Here is a 17237-nt window from a genome sequence, read left to right on the forward strand (position 1 = left end):
CAACGTGTCCGTCGTGGGTTCAAATCTAAAATAGACAGCCCTCGAGGAGCAAGGACTAGACTATCCGGCTGCATGGTACTTAATTAGTCTCGAAAGCTTGTATAGGTTGGTATTACCGCGTAGGTCGTAAAGCCAAGAAGAAGAATACGATAGTTTTCAAAAGAATATTTAATATTAGCAAGAAAAATATATGTTAACACAAATATAACTTGTTATGGATATGGTGGTTGATATGGTTTATTGTTTTCTGTGATTCAAAATGAGTTCTCACATATGAACTTTAATTAGTAAGAGAATGGTAGTGCGGTCGTACCTTGTTTTGAGTTTGATAGGACGTTAAAAGTTAGCTGGAACTAATATAAATCAATCAACGCTTACTGATTGTAAATCCTTTACATTTCTTGTTAGTCGATGCAGCCTAATTAATGAGACGCATTTTTAATAAGACGGTTGTATGCCTTTAAATATAGAACGTTTTACAAGGGCTGATCTGTGAGCCATTTTGTTCCGTACGGTATGCCTCAGCTCAGCATTTCCTCGTGTGACACAATTGATATGTTAAATAACCCCTTTGCTTCTGACATTCGCCAACAGTTTAATTACTGCATATCAAACATAATTGCCGTATTTGCCTGAGCTTGTACACGTGTATGCAAAAGTCACCTTCTTGAGCTTCCGTCTAAAACGTTGGTGCTGTACCTGCAAACAGTCAGTCAGTCTAGAACCTGCGTATCGCATCAATCATGTTGGCCGCTGAGACCGTTGACTTTTTCCGTGTTCAATCAATCTGCCTGAGAGCTATTGGCATTGCTCGAACCGATTCGTTCCGTGGGAGAGTTCTGTTCGCGGTTAGCTTCTTCACCGTGCTTGTCATGATGCTGGGCACGGTGATGTTTGCCTTCAAACACATCGACCAAATTATGCTGCTATGCGATTGTCTGGGGCCCACCTTCACCGCCTACCTGGGGCTGGTGCGGCAGTACAATCTACTCCTGCATCGGTCCGAGCTGTGGAGTATCGTGGACGAGTTTGCGGCATTGAAGGATTCGCTCCAGTTGAGCGAAATCAGGATCGTGCAAAAGTACAACCGCATCGACCGGTTCCTCGCGTGGGCTTATTTGATTACGGCCATGTCAACGGGAGTGCTATTCGTGGGAGTAGCGCTAGTGCTGGTTTTCCTGTCAGAGAAATCGGACTGGAAACTACCGCTGCTGATGGAGTAGGTTGCCTGGGGAGATTCCCAAGTCCAAGTGCTCTCCACACTCTTACTACCCAGCTGTCTTTATCTTCTCTTTCCTCGTCCGTAGCTTCCCATTTGATGTGAAACATCCGGTGACCTTTACAATTTTCTTTGTCTGGTGCAGTGTGGCCATATTTTGGGTCGTGCTGGATTGTGTGGCGTGTGATTCCACGTTCGGTACCTTTTCCTCCTGCCTGGTGGCCCACTTCGTCATCATCCAAGAGCGTTTCGAGGGGCTTCGCTTTGACGATGGTAACCGGGAGCTGAAGAAACTCATCGAACACCACAAATACATACTACGTATCTCCGATCGTGTCATCAATGCGTACAAAAATGTCATTCTGAATCAATTGCTCATCTCATCGGTACTGCTCTGTATGCTCGGCTTTCAGCTAGTCATATCGGTGGGTACGAACATTATGGTGGTATATGTGGCGTACGGGATGGCCATTACCATACAGGTTACCTACTACTGCTACTATGGATCACAGCTCTACTACGAGGTGCACACATATCCAACCAATCTGTGGGAAAACTAGAGAAACTAAATCCCCTTCTTTGCTGTGGTCAATTTCAATTCTAGAGTACACAGGTGCATGATGCTGTCTTCAAAAGCAAATGGTATGATGCAAGTGTTGGCACCCAAAAAATGTTGATCAACTGTATGATGAGAGCGAAGAAACCGGTGAACGCAAAGTCGGGCTTTACGCAAGCATCTTTGCCCGCGCTGAATGCGGTATGGTGGCAATACGTAATTAAAAACGATTTTGAGTAAGTGACCTTTTGTGGTTGGTGTTATCTCTTTTCAGATTTTAAACTCAGCTGGATCGTACGTAGCTCTACTGATGTCTCTGATGGAGTAAAAGATTGTTTCAATTATTAAAGCAAAAACAACACTTAATAATCTTAAACGTGAAATAGAGGATTGGATCTAGCTGCACAAGAAACACTAACTATTCTAATGGAACTATCCAAAATCAATGTATAACTTAGTTTTCTATCAATAATTGCGAACATAGATGCAATTCTATTTGTCTAAAGTCTAAACTGCTCTGCTATGAAATCTACACAATGTTTATGTTACTCTGTTACCATTTCACCACACGCTATCCACTTCCATCGTCTATTGGCTTTTTTGCTGTTTAAATGTTGTAGAGTTATAGAAAAAGCATGGAAAAAAATAATTCTGCGTTTCAACTAAACCCAAGTAATTCTGCTTTGTAACTGTCCCGCCGTCACCATTGCATGTTCGAACGCAAAATTAAAAAATCTCCGCATGTATCACCTACATTCCTCGCGTGTCCCACTGCTGTGTTCCCTTTTTATCATTGCATTGTTCTAACGAAATCTCAGGACACATCAGTACAGTACAGTAAAGCTTAATAACTATATTTGCACATGTATGCTCAAATAAAATAATACACAGTACGGATACTCCCTCGAAGTCTTTCTTACACGGCGGCTCACAGGATCTGTTGACGTGGACGGCAACAGTGCACGCGTATGTGTGTATATATAGTGACACTATGTTTCGTATGTAGCAAATGAAATAAATAAAATAAATGGTCGTATAAACCATCATCATTGTGTATTGTGCTGGAAAATACATCGAACAAAAATCGAACCTCTTGCTTGATTGGAATGTTCATGGAATAGATACCTATGTTGTTTTTTTTTTTAATATACCCTTTGCACACGACATCATTATTGATGTCGCCATTCAAGCAATGGATTGTAACGGTCACCTTTGTGGTAACGCTAGGCGGCAATTAATATGCAGTCGTGTCGCTGATCTGTTGCTCTCTTTACGTTGTATGATGATATGATATATGTGGTGAATTGTTACCACTGTACACTTACCACAAACTTTGGTGAAATTTGTGTTGTTATAAGATTGTAAAGAATGAAACATTACACAATTGCAATTACAAGTCAACATTGGGGTGTTTTACGATACTAGCCAGCTTTTTGTATGGAGTTTAACTCTTGGCGGCGGAAATCATGGCAACACCTCATGTAGACTTCACAGGAATCACAAAGAACATTTATAGGGATCATTGTTATCCATTGAAAGAGAAATAAACAACAAATTGTGTAAAATAAAAGCTACATAACGATTACCTTAAAGTAATCTTATAATTTATTCTAAAACATATACAAATTGAAAAGTCTGCAATAATAACCAGAGCTATAAAGATAACGAACAAGAAAATAAAATTAAAAATGAAACAGACGTGGATGAAAATATTCAGAGAAAATGAACCGGAATAGCCAAACAGACGCATCTAACCATGTGTTTTCTTTCAACCACAATCTATAACAATCTTGATGTATGCTGCGAAACAATAAATTGCGTTTATTTTGAAAATAATCGAATGAAATTTTATAAAGTTAAAGTGTAGTAATCCAATCAAATGTGTCAGTAATCGTTTGCCAAAAATAAGTATCGTTTAACACGTATTCATTTGAACCAGGTTTAAGTTCTGGCAATGACAGTGTTGGTGAAACGGATCTGCACCTGCGACGTTGCCATGTTGGTGTTACCGCGGGTAAAATCGGTCAAACTTCTCACAGCGGTCGGCATGCGGCGATCAAACGGATAACCCATCGGGCGTCGGTCAGGGTACAGCTGGTCGCGCAGTCCACAGAACGAGTGCGAATCGTTGCAGTTAACATTCCTGGCAAGAGAGAAGTGCAAAATGATTACTACCTAAGCAGATACAAAACAACAACCACAATTCCATACTCATCAAACTCCTGGTTGACCGTATCGTCAGCGTAGTTGGAGATCATGGCGAATAGATCAAACTGCATGCCTTCGGGAGTGCCCTTCGGAATCAGCAGATGGTGCGGCCAGCCGCAGTTGCAGAAGCGGAACTGTTCCGTGCTTGGCTCGTTGATGTTAGACAGCGCGACTTGACGGAAGGTTCGCTCGTACGGAATGGTTACACTGGATTGTTCCGAGCGGCGGACGATGTTATTCGTACCAGGGTTTACTGCAAAACAAATAAACAATAGAGTGCTTCTGGTGTTATTGCAAGTATAGACTATTGAATATACTTACGGTTAACGGTGAACTTGTCCAGCTCAATCATCAACAGGCGTTGCTCATCCATTGTCAGACCAGTGTTGCGTTCATCCACCTTCGGTCCAATAAAGATACGGCACGTTCCACGGCGTGTAGCTCCGCTAGTGTTGTTCACCGTCAGTCTGAAGGTGAACGGTGCGTGCTGCAGATGCGTGAACGATGCAAACACGTTTCCTTCCGGTCCGAAGTCGAGTCCCGTAGCGAGATCAACCTGCGATCGTTGCCAGTACGTCAGCAGCACATTGGCCGGTGCATTGGCACGGTTCAGCTGCACTCCAAGCGATTGGATTTGGATGCCATTGTAGTTCAGCTGATTAGCATTGTACGGCTGCAGCGTGCGCTTGTAGCGATGGAACATGTTGTCCACCTGGGCGTGCAGACGGTAGAACGATGGGTCACGCATAGCGGTCTGGAACTCGCCCACCACACCGTATCCCTCCAGGAAGCGATTATCTGGGTCATGGCTGTACGCGATGATGTTGTGCAAGTTTCCGTGATAGTTTCCATAGAACTGGCTGTTCACCGACAGTGCCGACGGTTCCATGATGTTACCCAGCACATCGATACCGGTGCGCTCGTCCAGAGGAATACGATTACCACCGGGCTGCATACAAGGTAAATCATTATTTTATCGAGCGATTTTATTGTTGACTAATCTACTTACGCCCACGACGTATCCACCGTCAATGCTTTCGGCAATGCGAGATTCCGAGCGTTCAAGATCGCTCACCGTAAAGGTAACACTATCATCCACGCGATTGATATCCTGAGAGCGGTATAAAATCATCAATGAACATATGATCCGTGGATCATGGTTTTAAGTACTAACCCTCAGAACGGTATTCTGTGGACGCGGTGGGAACGCCCGGTTATTCAAGCTGCGAATAATCTTCGGGAAGTATCCTTCCGGCAAAGGCTCACGCAGGTTCGTCAGTGGTCGTACACGAGCGAGACGATTGCAGAAGCGCTCCACATTGTAGCGAGCAATCAACTGCTGGTGCATGTAGTAGAACAGCTCACCACGGCGGTCCTTGTTGACGACACGGTCGGGACCCTCGCCCGGATACACCAGATGCCAATGCCAATGGTGCAGGTTCACACCGATGTCCTCGCGGAAGTAGGCCAAACGTTGCTCATCCTCCCGATCGGAGGCAGTATAGTTCATCGGAATATCAATAGTCATCTAAATCGATGTACAGAAAACGATACAGTGTTAGGTCCATTGCTGCAACATCTCTACCCTCTTTGTGATTGTGCAACATCTCTACCCTCTACTCTACTTACTCTGTTCTCGGCCTGTACGATGGCACCCTCCTCACGGAGCTTAGGAAACACGCTCGGATCAACGAACGAGTCCGGGAACAGCTCCAGGAACGAGGGAATGTTCAGATCCTTCGTATCCGGACGGTGCTGAATCGCAACGGACAGCGCGTACTGGAACAGGATCGGATTCAGTCGATCACGCGAGTAAGCCGCCACGCTCATCAGCGTCTCAACGTCCGGCTGGTTCATAAACAGATTGATAAGATCGCCCGCAATTTGACGGTGCTTTGGGTTGAACAGCGAAAAGCCTCCCCGGCGCGGTACGGCCTCTGCGAAGGAAATGGCCGGCGGCGACACATTCCTCACGGGAATGCGCGTATCGGCATCGTTTCCAAAGCGGCTCTGCAGTGAGGCGCCGATCGGACGGTACCGCTCAGTCAGGAAGTTTTCCGGTAGATCGACCACGGTTTTGCCATTGTCCTTTGGGTAGAACGTTGGCTCCAGTGGGCGCTGCAGCAGGGCCAGAAGCTTCTTGTTGTCCGACATCGTTGTTATTATTGGTGGCTAAACACTTTTTGACACTGCACGACACACTGTTAAGAGCAAGCACTCACTCTATTCGGTTGATCTCGTCAAACTGTTGATGATTGTGACGATCTGCAGCGTCTTATATACGAATTAGATTGCGCTCAAACCACAAACTAGCCTAAATATAACGATAATTTAGATGGATATTTTTCGGACGACAACCACCACTATCGCTCCGCGGTTCGGGTCGACCAAAATTATCAAGATTTTCTTTTTCGTGTGTGTGTGTGTGTTAAGGTTCATGGCAATGTAGCAACAGAAACAACATATTTTGTCAAGCATTGGAAGCGTTGTGGGATCCAAAGAAGTGATAAGCAAGTTCAAAGAAAGATTTAACATGTAAAAGAAGAAGCAACATCAGCTCCGAAGATGATATATCAGACGATAGCAATTGCATAAACTCTGCGAGATTTTTTAAGCTATTTTCTTCCATATTTTCTTGGGAAAGGCTTTCATCTTAAGATTTCTTAAATTACTATACTCATGATGGTCGATTTGTTTTCATTAAATGTATTATTTAAATATGTAACTGAACACACTCCAGATTCTGATTTGCCCGATGGTAAATAATAACGAAACAATAGCTTGCTTATCACGCAATTTAACCACTACGTTCGGTTAATGACCTAGACGTAAGATAAAAGGCCTGCTTTTACTAGTTGGAAAAAATGTATCTATGCTTATTCGAATATAAAAAATATAAAAATTTTCCAATGAGCTGCTTCTTAAATAAATATTCTTTGAATTGATTGTGACAATAGATGCTGACAAAAGTGTTTTTAGGCAAATGTCTAGTTTTTTCTTTTAGTTATAGGAGCATTGTCGATCATGTTTATGTGGGCCGGTCCCGTGGTACAGTCGTCATCTCGAACAACTCAATAACATACCCGTAATAGGTTTAAGCCTAGGATGGTCCTTCCCATCGTAGCAAGGATTGACTATCGGGCTGAGTGGTAATGAATTAAGGCTAATCGAACTACGTGCAATCTTGAAGGAGCCTTTGACGTGTGTGTATTAAAAGAGATAGGATATCCGTATTTGATCTAGCCCTGCCTTATTAGTCTCAAACGTAAGTGCCTAAATCAGAGGTGTCAAACTGTTGGCCCGTAGGCCAAATGTGGCCCGCGAAGACTTTCGGTGTGGACCGCGACCGCTTGAGCCAACATTTATTTTACATTTCAGCTTCTACCGTACATGTCAGTCAATTCCTTACACCTGAAATATAAAGTAAATATTTCACTTAACAACATGCCCGTCATGGGTTCAAGCCCCGAATGGACCGTGCCCCCATATGTGAGACTGATTATCCTGCTTCGTGTAATCAATAAGTCACTGAAAGCCATGCTTTGGCGTTGGCCGACAACGACTGTTGTGCCATTGAAGAAAAAGAGCAACTTCGCAGGTTTCTCTACTTGCTGTCAGACCGTGCAACGGTATAAAACCTTGTCGGTGTTTCTTCCTACTTTATCTCTATGCATACAAAAAAGATAAGAAATCCAAAAACTGTTCGAGTTATACAAAAAACCCCAAAAATGGTTAAACAATCAATGATAATTCTGTAGTCCGATGCATAAAATGTTGTAGCATATATTTCATGAACAATTGTTTAAAGAAACAACTCTCGTTTAGGCTGCAAACTCTTACAAAATTTTGTATGTCCAGAAGTCTAAACTCTTAACAATTTGTATGCGAGTTTGGAACATCTTTTTTTATTAATCAATTACGGTACTCGGTAACCAAAGAGTAACCAAAGAGCACTTTCTATTATAGAAATACATGGACAAATTAACATAGTCGCTCCACCAACTGGAACGAAAAACGCAAGCTTTTACACTTTTTTGTCATATTGTTTTGGGAAAGGTCGGACTCATCTTTTCCAGTGGTTGCAGCTTAGAACATTATACTTTTCCAAAACGTTTCAATATCAGATGCAATCAGATGTCAGTACAAACACGTGTTAATGACCAGTGATCTCAAGTTTTCCAGAAGGCAGCTTACCAAGATCAAAGCGAAAATATAAACCACAAGTGAGCTTATGAATCTGATTTTAGTCGCCATAATGAATAAGGATTTCAATGAAAATTGACCGGAAGGGAGTAACGGTTACTATGGACTTGTATGACACTTAGCGACTGTCAACTTAAGATTTGTTTAAGGCTCGACTGGACTGGACGATCCGAACTGTAGTAATGTATGGACCTTGGACGACATCAAAAGTAAGATTTCTCCGTTTCTAACGTACGTACATGATGTTCACAACCAATATCAGCTCAAAAATAATGATTATCAAAATGACACAAATATCAACATAAAATTTACTGTTCTGTATTTGATAAACGAGTTTTTGCCATTATTGTTACGTACTAAATCTTGTTACTGGACACAAAACTATTCAAATGTCGGAAATATCAGAAACCTATTGCCAATTTAAAATAATCGTCTGCAGTTTATTTTTCGTTTTTTTACATCAAAGTTTAATATATTGTAACGTAACTGTAATCCCAAATGAAATGAAAAAAAAACTGCTAACGATCTAATTTTTTTTATTATTCAACATCATATAAAAACTAGGCAGCCGCCAGTGTTACTATTTGCAGTAGCATTATAGCCCGCGGGATTAAATGAGTTTGACATCGCTGGCCTAAATTATAATCGTTATTTACATACATTCAGTCTTCCTTATGACAATCTCCATTTTGCTGTGCTTTTTTTTTTGCATGTCAGGTATGTTTGATTAGTAGTAGTAGTAATTAGTAGCAGTATTGCATTTAATAGAATTGTAGTTTTAATATTAATCATTATTTCTTTGGTGAAACGATAAACCAGAGCTCTGCTAAACTCTTTTCAGTTTGTTTCATGTAAGAGTGGAATAATCTGTTAACATATAGTTTGAAATTGCAATATCACTTCTCTTGTCAGGCTATTGGTCCTGGGCCCGGTCTAGTAGAGTCGGTTCAATTTCAGCGCAATAGAAATATCGAACACGAAATCTGTATCAAACTAGAGCTGAGATCGCCAGTCGAGAATAAGATATTTAAATTTGATTCTAAATTTAGCATTATGAACTTTATAAGTTATTTCTGAATGATAAAAAAGGTAGTTATGACTAACGAATCAGTTAATATTGGAACATCATTAACTGGTACGAAAAACAATAAAATTAGGCAAATATTCATGTTTGAGCATTCTGCGTGTCCCACCACAGTGAACCATATGTTTTATTTGCTCTTCTAAATCACTTTCATATAATTTCTTTCATTTCATTTCATTTCATTTCATTTATTAATTCAATATCCGCCATCATGGTTAAATAAAACAGACGTAAAACTAATTAAACCCTAACAAATAAACAAAATAATTCATGAAAAACTAAGCCTAACTAAACTAGTCTTGACCTAGCAAATAAATTAAAGAAAAAAAAACGTAGGTAGAGCGTAGAGACTATCATAAACTTAACGAAAACTTAGAAGAATAATTAAAGAGAATTAGAAGAAAAAATACGGTTACGGAAAGAGTTAAAAGAGGAGTCGAAATCAAAGAGATGGTAAACGTGGTTAAACAACCTGAAACAGGATAGAAGAGGATCATTGAAAGTATAAAGAGTATGACGTGTTTCAATTGACAGAGGATCAAGAGGACGAAGAGAACGAGAGGGAACATACAACGAGATGGACGAGAGTAAATCAGGAGCATCAGTATCAGAAGGTTCCATGGTTTAGCCGTTAACTGAACGGCTTCGTATCATGATCGTCTTAGGCATGGAATTCAGACTGTTAAGTTCAATCAGATTGGACTAATTTTGAAGACCTGCATTTTTATCAATAAATTAAGGCTGAACGAAGCAAAACGACCTGTCCATTTTTAATGCTATTTTTCTTTCTGTATAGATATTTCTGCTTAAATATGCATTATAAACAATTTGAGATACATATTTCAATTGCATGCTTGTTAAAAGTTTATTCATAAATCGTTATATTTTGTTCGTTCATTACATCGTTTTTTTATTAGTTTGTGGGACGATCGATAATAGTATTCATGAAACGTAAGGTCACAGTCGCCAATCGCATGTTTTTGTACGGTGCAACGAAATCTGCCACTGATCTAACACCGTTCGATGCTCTTCTATCGAATGGAAAGCCCATCGCACGACGGCTAGGGTAAACGCGATCCCGCAGTCCGCAGAACGCATAAGAATCATCGCACCCAGCATTCCTGTTGGTGGTCGAAAGCGATAGCATTATAATATCATAGCAACGGGTGGTCGGCACAATCTGTATGCCACTTACTCATCGTAGTTAACGTTAGCGTTATCGTCTTCAAACCGCGAGACCATTGCAAACAAGTCAAACTCGACGCCGTTCGCATTCCCTTTCGGCAGTAGCATATGTGCCGGCCAACCGCAACCACAGAATCGCGATTGTGCATTGCCTGCGTTAGCCTGCTCCACGTTACCAAAGGTCCGCTCGAACGGAATCGTAACGCTCGAGTTGGACGACTGTCGTACGATGTTGTTCATGCCGGGGCGCACTGAAAGCAACAAATTCGTTATTGGTTTAAGCCGGTCAGCATATAATGTCCCACGGATTCATACAATTTACACGGAAGCTGTCCAGCTCGATGGCCAGCAGACGACGATCCTCAAAAGACAAAGGGCGACCCTGTTCGTTTTGGCGCGGCAAGAGAAAGATCCGTACCGTGTCTTGTCTGTTTGAGCGAGCAGTCGAATTGATGCGAAGCCGATAAACGAATGGAGCACACTGAAGATGCGTGAAGCTAACGAAGGCACTGCCCGCTGCAGAAAAGTCTATTCCAGCCCGCAGATCAACTTGCGAGCGCTGCCAAAAGGTTACAAAACTGTTGACAGCGCCACCAGCGCGATCGAGCTGCGTTTCAAGCGCTTCCAGCGTTACGTTGCTATTAGAAAGTTCGGCCATGGTGTACGGAGCGAGACGAGCTTTGTTCCGGAGGAAAATATTGTCGATGAACTTGTGCCAGCGATAAAAGATCGGATCCCGCATAGCGGTTGCTACACCTCCCATCACTCCGGACGATTCCAGATACGTTCCGCGTGGATCGTGAATGAAAGCCAGCAGCACATGTCCCATATTGTGCACATCACCGTACAAATTGCGATTGATCGAGATGGCCGATCGTTCGAGAATGTTACCCAACACGTCTATACCTCTTGTTTCGTCCAGAGGCACTCTTACACCGTCATCCTGCAAAAATCAATGCAGGATCGCAATCAGAACATCAAACAATCCCATCCCACCCAGTACATACACTAACTGCAAATCCAGCATCGATCGCCTCTAGTACGCGGGGAAGCCACGATTCGATATCAGCTATTCTAACCTCTAATCGGTCGGCGCTGCGTGCAACGTCACTGATCGTCATCCCGGGATATCGGGGACAGAAGGTGCGATTGTTGGATGTACGCAACAACTTAGGGTAGTAGGCTTCACGCACCGGTTCGCGCAGATTAGCTAAGGGTTCGATTCGTCCCAGTCCTTGCGCATAACGATCAATCTGATAGCGGGCGAGCAACTGCTGGTGCATGTAGTAGAACAGCTCGCCCCGTCGATCCTTCCGCACAACATCCGGTGGCCCAGAAGCGGGATAGACCAAATGCCAGTGCCAGTGGTGCAGATTTACTCCAATATCCTCTCGGAAGAATGCCATTCGCTGCTCAGGCTCTGCATCCGTAGCGGTATAGTTCATTGGAATGGGAATCGGCATCTGTCCAAGAGTGTTGAGGTATGGAAACACTATCCCCTTACAACAGTTAAACACACCCAATACTTACCCGGTTCTCATCCAGCACGATTGATCCTTCTTCCATCATCCTAACCTGGGCAGCCGGATCAATGAACTGATCTGGAAACAGGTGTAACAACGACGGTACGGACACGCTCTTCGTGTCCGGACGGTGCAGCAACGCCACGGACAGTGCGTACTGGAACAATGGTGCATTAAGACGATCGCGAGCGTAAGCGGCCACATCGACGAGCCTATCCGCATTCGGTTGATCCAAGAACAGCTTGGTCAGCTTTCCTGCCGCTTTCCGATGTTCCGGATTGAAAAGGGAGAACGAGTCCCGGCGTTTAATCCACGTGGCGAACGTAAGATCCGGCAGCTCGTCCAAATCTTTGATGGTCACCACCGTTGGCGGCACGCCCGTATCATTGCTGACTTGCGACGAGGCAGGTGAATTTGGTCCAAAGCGATTGGCCAAATTTTGCCCAATCGGACTATAGCGCGAGGTAAGGAAGCGCTCCGGAAGATCGTAGAAAAGTGTGCCATCGTTCTTGGGAAGAAACAGTGGCTCCAGCGGGTGTTGCAGAAGTCCGTGAAATTTCTGTGTTAAAGTGGCCATACTTTACACTTTGAAAGATTGAATATGATGCGAATTAGGCTTTCCACTAAGAATGATACGAATCTATTTCGCAAACGGAGTATATATACTAAACAAGGATGGTATTTGATGCATTTGCGTACAGCGATCTGTGCATGTCTGTGTATGTTTGGCGGCATTGATAGATATGTACCGAAACATGCAATAAAAACCGCAGAATTTTTTGGTAAGGTAACAATGACCTCCTAAAATCAAGCGTTTAGTTGACCTTGAGCCAGCTGCGTTTTACACTACTGTCTGCACTGTTATTATAGGTTCAATGACCAATGTGTTGTTCAACCCTGCGTCAAGATTACACAACCTATTCAGAAGCATATTGCGGCGATGATAACAGTTTGGCACGAAGCGATAAGCCTGGGTATGTAAAAATGTAAGCAATTTTGTTTTGTAGCTTACATTGCGCTATATTAGACTGTGATAAAACAACATGACATCCACAGGATAGTATTTTCTATAAATTTTCAATCTCGTACATAAACTGTTATTTAGATCATTTATTTCAAACACGACGATAAACAATGAAAATTATTGTAACAAACAATTTGTTGTTTATTTTTAAACCAACTTTTATTTTAAATGCCAAAAATAATAGGGCACTTTTTATGACAATTAAACATTATTTTGTATTTAGGAAATATTATGTCTCAAGTGTTTTACAATTCAAAGTTATAAAATAAATGACGAAAAAAATATCCAATCTTTGGCTTTGTTTATTCAACGTGGCACAAAAAGTAATAAGATAAAAAATCATTAAAAATTACCATTAATAACAGGCTTCTGCCGTGGCCACAGTGAACTGCCATAAAAATCTTGATTTTATTATGTTTATTTTTTTGTGTACTGTTCCCCATCTTAATTAAGCCATATGGCCCGTTGGAGATTAACCAATAAATAATATTAATAATAATAATAAAACTAAAACTACTTTACATATAAAAGAGAACAAAAGAAATGTTTAAATAACAAAATACGAAGTTAATGAAAACATATTAAGATATTTAAACAACAAGAGTTCTTGCTTTGATAAATGCGGTCTTATTAATTACCCATACCAGGATAGTCATTCCTACGTATAGCGAGCACGACATAATAGGCTTGAACCCAGGACAGACATGTTGATAAACCATACGGGCTGACAACTGTATCACAGACGGGCCTGTGGGTTCCACTATATTTATCTGCACAATGTTCATCTTTAGCTCAATTTGTGCAATGTTGGTAAGCTATTCATTTAACCTTTTCCATAGGCTTATCAAAAATGACATGACAGATCGTAAACATAAACAAAAATAAGGCGAAATCGCCAAAAAATCAATTAAGAAAGTGTCATTAAAAGAGAATAACTAATGAGATAACAGATCACAAGATCAGAGCATCAGTTGCACAACAAATTCGATTCTACAGCACAAAATATTAATGTAGCTAAACAATCACTCTTTGCTGCTAAGGGATTGTCCGGATGATAAAATATCCTTGTTAGCGATTTAAGAATATAATATAATATCTGATCTGAGGGAACCCTTATTTAACGTTACGTTTAAAAGTTTTAACGTTGCGCATTATCGTTCCCTCGGATGATATTACATAAATATCATAACAATATAACATTTTATAATATACATAATACTAATAACATCTTATTAAAAACCGCTATGATAAAAGCACACACCTATTTTTGAAATGCAACACTTTATTAGATTATATTCAAACATAAGTCATGAGTAAAACAGAATTATTCACCGGTCGGCATCTTTTTGAACCGTGCCAAGAGCCTCGATCGCAGAATTAACCCGTTTTAAATCGGTATTCGGAAATTAGAAACGGGAATAACATTGCTATGTTTCCAAATCCAACTAAACGATCACCCTCGCGATTGTGGCGTACTTGGTACATATTCACGAGTTGAGCAGGAGAGGCACTCATTTAGGTTCGGGCAATCACCGTATTTGTGAAGCGAATTTGTACCTCAATGTTGGTCATATTACTGTTTGGGCGTGTAAAGTCTGACAGCGTACGCGTGGCCGTTGGTATACGACGATCAAACGGATATCCCATGTGACGCTTATCGGGATACAGCTGATCGCGGATGCCACAGAACGAATGGGAATCGTTGCAGTTTATGTCCCTAAAAGCAAACGGAAAAGTTGTACCGAAATGAGGTAATTGAGGTGTGTTAACAACCACAGTAAAGCAAATTCATACTCGTTAAACTCCTGGTTGACGGTATCATCGGCAAAGTTGGAGATCATAAGGAACAGGTCGAACTTCATTCCCTCGGCCGTGCCCTTGGGAAGCAGTAAATGATGGGGCCAGCCGCAGTTGCAGAAGCGGAACTGTTCCGTTTCGGGTAGATTAATGTTGGAAAGTGCCATCGGACGGAAGGTTCTCTCGTACGGAATGGTAACACTCGATTGTTCCGAACGACGAACAATATTATTCACACCGGGAGTCACTGCGGAGGTATGTACAAGGTTAAACTCCATTTCTAAAGAAAACCAAAAAATATATAAGCTTACAATTGACACGGAATTTATCCAGCTCGATCATCAACAAGCGCTGCTCGTCCATTGTCAGCGGAGTGTTACGTTCGTCCGTCTTCGGTGCTATGAAGATACGACACGTTCCACGACGAGCCGCTCCGGTAGTGTTGTTCACCGCGAAACGGTAAGTGAACGGTGCGTGCTGCAGATGCGTGAACGATGCAAACACGTTTCCTTGCGGCCCAAAGTCGAGTCCGGTGCCCAAATCAATCTGTGACCGCTGCCAGTACGTCAGCAGCACATTGGCCGGCGCATTGGCACGGTTCAGCTGTACACCGAACGATTGTATCTGCACACCGGCGTACCCGATTTGATTGGCATTGTACGGTTGCAGCGTGCGCTTGTAGCGATGGAACATGTTGTCCACCTGAGCGTGCAGACGGTAGAAGGCGGGATCGCGCATAGCGGTCTGGAACTCGCCCACCACACCGTATCCCTCCAGGAAGCGGTTCTCCGGATCGTGACTGAACGAAATCAGATTGTGCATGTGGCCGTGATAGTTACCGTAGTACTGACTGTTGACCGACAGTGCCGACGGTTCTATGATGTTACCCAGCACATCAATGCCAGTCTGCTCATCGAGCGGAATCCGATTTCCTCCGGGCTAGTGTAAAGAGAGATCACACGTTATTGACCACTTTTTGCAAATCCATTGTAATTGTAAAATTGTAATTATTATATACAATTGCAACATACGGCAACAACGTAACCACCATCGATGCTCTCAGCAATACGGCTGCCCCATAGTTCAATGTCGGTAATTGAAAGAACGACATCGTCCTCAATTCGATTCAAGTCCTGGAAGTAACGGTTACAAACACAATCAGTAGTCAGAATCTAATCGATTGCGTGCAAATAAATCTTACCCTCAAGATCGTATTTTGTGGACGAGCAGGAAAACCTCGGTTTGTTAAGCTTCGAACGATCTTCGGGAAGTATCCTTCCGGTAGTGGCTCTCGCAAGCTAGTCAGAGGACGCACGCGGCTCAATCGATTGCAGAATCGATCCACATTGTAGCGAGCGATCAGCTGCTGATGCATGTAGTAGAACAGCTCACCACGTCGATCCTTATTGACTACGTTATTCGGACCCTCTCCCGGATACACCAGATGCCAATGCCAATGGTGCAGGTTCACACCGATATCCTCGCGGAAGTAGGCCAACCGCTGCTCATCCTCCCGATCGGAAGCAGTGTAGTTCATTGCAATGTCTATTGTGATCTGTGGGCGAAAAATAAGCGTTGATCAAGTTTGTTAATCACCTGCGACACGTCAAACGTGTGTTACTACTAACCCGATCCCTTTGATTGTTTACGACGGCGCCTTCCTCTCGAAGCTTTGGAATGACCGTCGGATCGACGAACGAATCCGGGAACAGATCAAAGAACGATGGAATGTTTAGGTTCTTCGTATCCGGCCGATGCTGAATGGCTACAGCCATCGCGTACTGGTACAGGACCGGATTCAGCCGATCTCTCGCGTACGAACTAACACTCATTAGCGTGTCCACATCCGGTTGGTCCAAGAACAGTTTAATCAAATCACCAGCAATTTTGCGATGTTTCGGAATAAACAACGAAAAATCGCCCCTTCTAGGCAGCTCCTCGGCAAATCTAATGTCGGGCAGAGTAGTAGCCCGCACAGCGATGCGCGTATCCGCTTCGGACGAGAAGCGCGTCTGGAGCGACTGGCCGATCGGTTTGTAGCGATCGGTGAGATAGTTTTCCGGCAGATCGACCACCGTTTTGCCGTCATCTTTCGGGTAGAACGTTGGCTCGAGGGGGCGCTGCAGCAATGCCAACAGTTTAGTGTTGTCAGCCATTTGATTAACCGTTAGTTTTTCCACTTAAAGGAACGATTCGGTGTTTAAAGACGCGCGAGAACGAAACGAGAACCACCAGTCACTGTTACAGTCACGTTTGTGATGCTACAGAAGTAGTTGGTATAGTTTATATATCATTCTGATTTGCACTTGACGTGCCGGTGCCTGGTTGTATGCAATTTCTTCCAATTCCAATCGCCATTTTTGCGGTTTACGACCACTGCATCTGCGATAATGATATGGTACAATGCAATTGTAATCTGCAATTGTTGCAGTACATGG

General features: G+C 42.7%; 4 protein-coding genes across 4 annotated transcripts; 1 reads left to right on the forward strand and 3 right to left on the reverse strand.

Annotated features, from left to right (window-relative positions):
- Window positions 1–737: 737 nt before the first annotated feature.
- On the forward strand, window positions 738–2103 carry LOC1275785 (odorant receptor 47a). Its single transcript, XM_315072.5, has 4 exons — window positions 738–1219; window positions 1308–1743; window positions 1824–1976; window positions 2050–2103. Exons 1-4 carry the CDS (start codon window positions 744–746, stop codon window positions 2101–2103), a joined length of 1119 nt encoding a protein of 372 aa, XP_315072.5. The 5' UTR covers window positions 738–743.
- Window positions 2104–3571: 1468 nt separating this feature from the next.
- On the reverse strand, window positions 3572–6253 carry LOC1275792 (phenoloxidase 8-like). The gene is made up of 6 exons (XM_315073.3): window positions 5613–6253; window positions 5158–5511; window positions 4993–5094; window positions 4305–4932; window positions 3987–4236; window positions 3572–3918 (listed from the first exon to the last, which is right to left on the reverse strand). The coding sequence occupies exons 1-6, from the start codon at window positions 6135–6137 to the stop codon at window positions 3717–3719; spliced, it is 2061 nt and encodes a 686-aa protein (XP_315073.2). The 5' UTR covers window positions 6138–6253; the 3' UTR covers window positions 3572–3716.
- A 3857-nt stretch (window positions 6254–10110) lies between these two features.
- On the reverse strand, window positions 10111–12607 carry LOC1275798 (phenoloxidase 8). The gene is made up of 5 exons (XM_315074.3): window positions 11986–12607; window positions 11463–11918; window positions 10771–11398; window positions 10466–10706; window positions 10111–10391 (listed from the first exon to the last, which is right to left on the reverse strand). Exons 1-5 carry the CDS (start codon window positions 12553–12555, stop codon window positions 10184–10186), a joined length of 2103 nt encoding a protein of 700 aa, XP_315074.1. The 5' UTR covers window positions 12556–12607; the 3' UTR covers window positions 10111–10183.
- A 1659-nt stretch (window positions 12608–14266) lies between these two features.
- On the reverse strand, window positions 14267–17112 carry LOC1275799 (phenoloxidase 8-like). Its single transcript, XM_315075.3, has 6 exons — window positions 16428–17112; window positions 16001–16354; window positions 15831–15932; window positions 15111–15738; window positions 14797–15046; window positions 14267–14719 (listed from the first exon to the last, which is right to left on the reverse strand). Exons 1-6 carry the CDS (start codon window positions 16953–16955, stop codon window positions 14518–14520), a joined length of 2064 nt encoding a protein of 687 aa, XP_315075.2. The 5' UTR covers window positions 16956–17112; the 3' UTR covers window positions 14267–14517.
- Window positions 17113–17237: the final 125 nt, after the last annotated feature.

This window comes from Anopheles gambiae, chromosome 2, assembly GCF_943734735.2.
Source record: "Anopheles gambiae chromosome 2, idAnoGambNW_F1_1, whole genome shotgun sequence".
In the NCBI taxonomy this organism is placed as follows: Eukaryota; Metazoa; Arthropoda; class Insecta; order Diptera; family Culicidae; genus Anopheles; species Anopheles gambiae.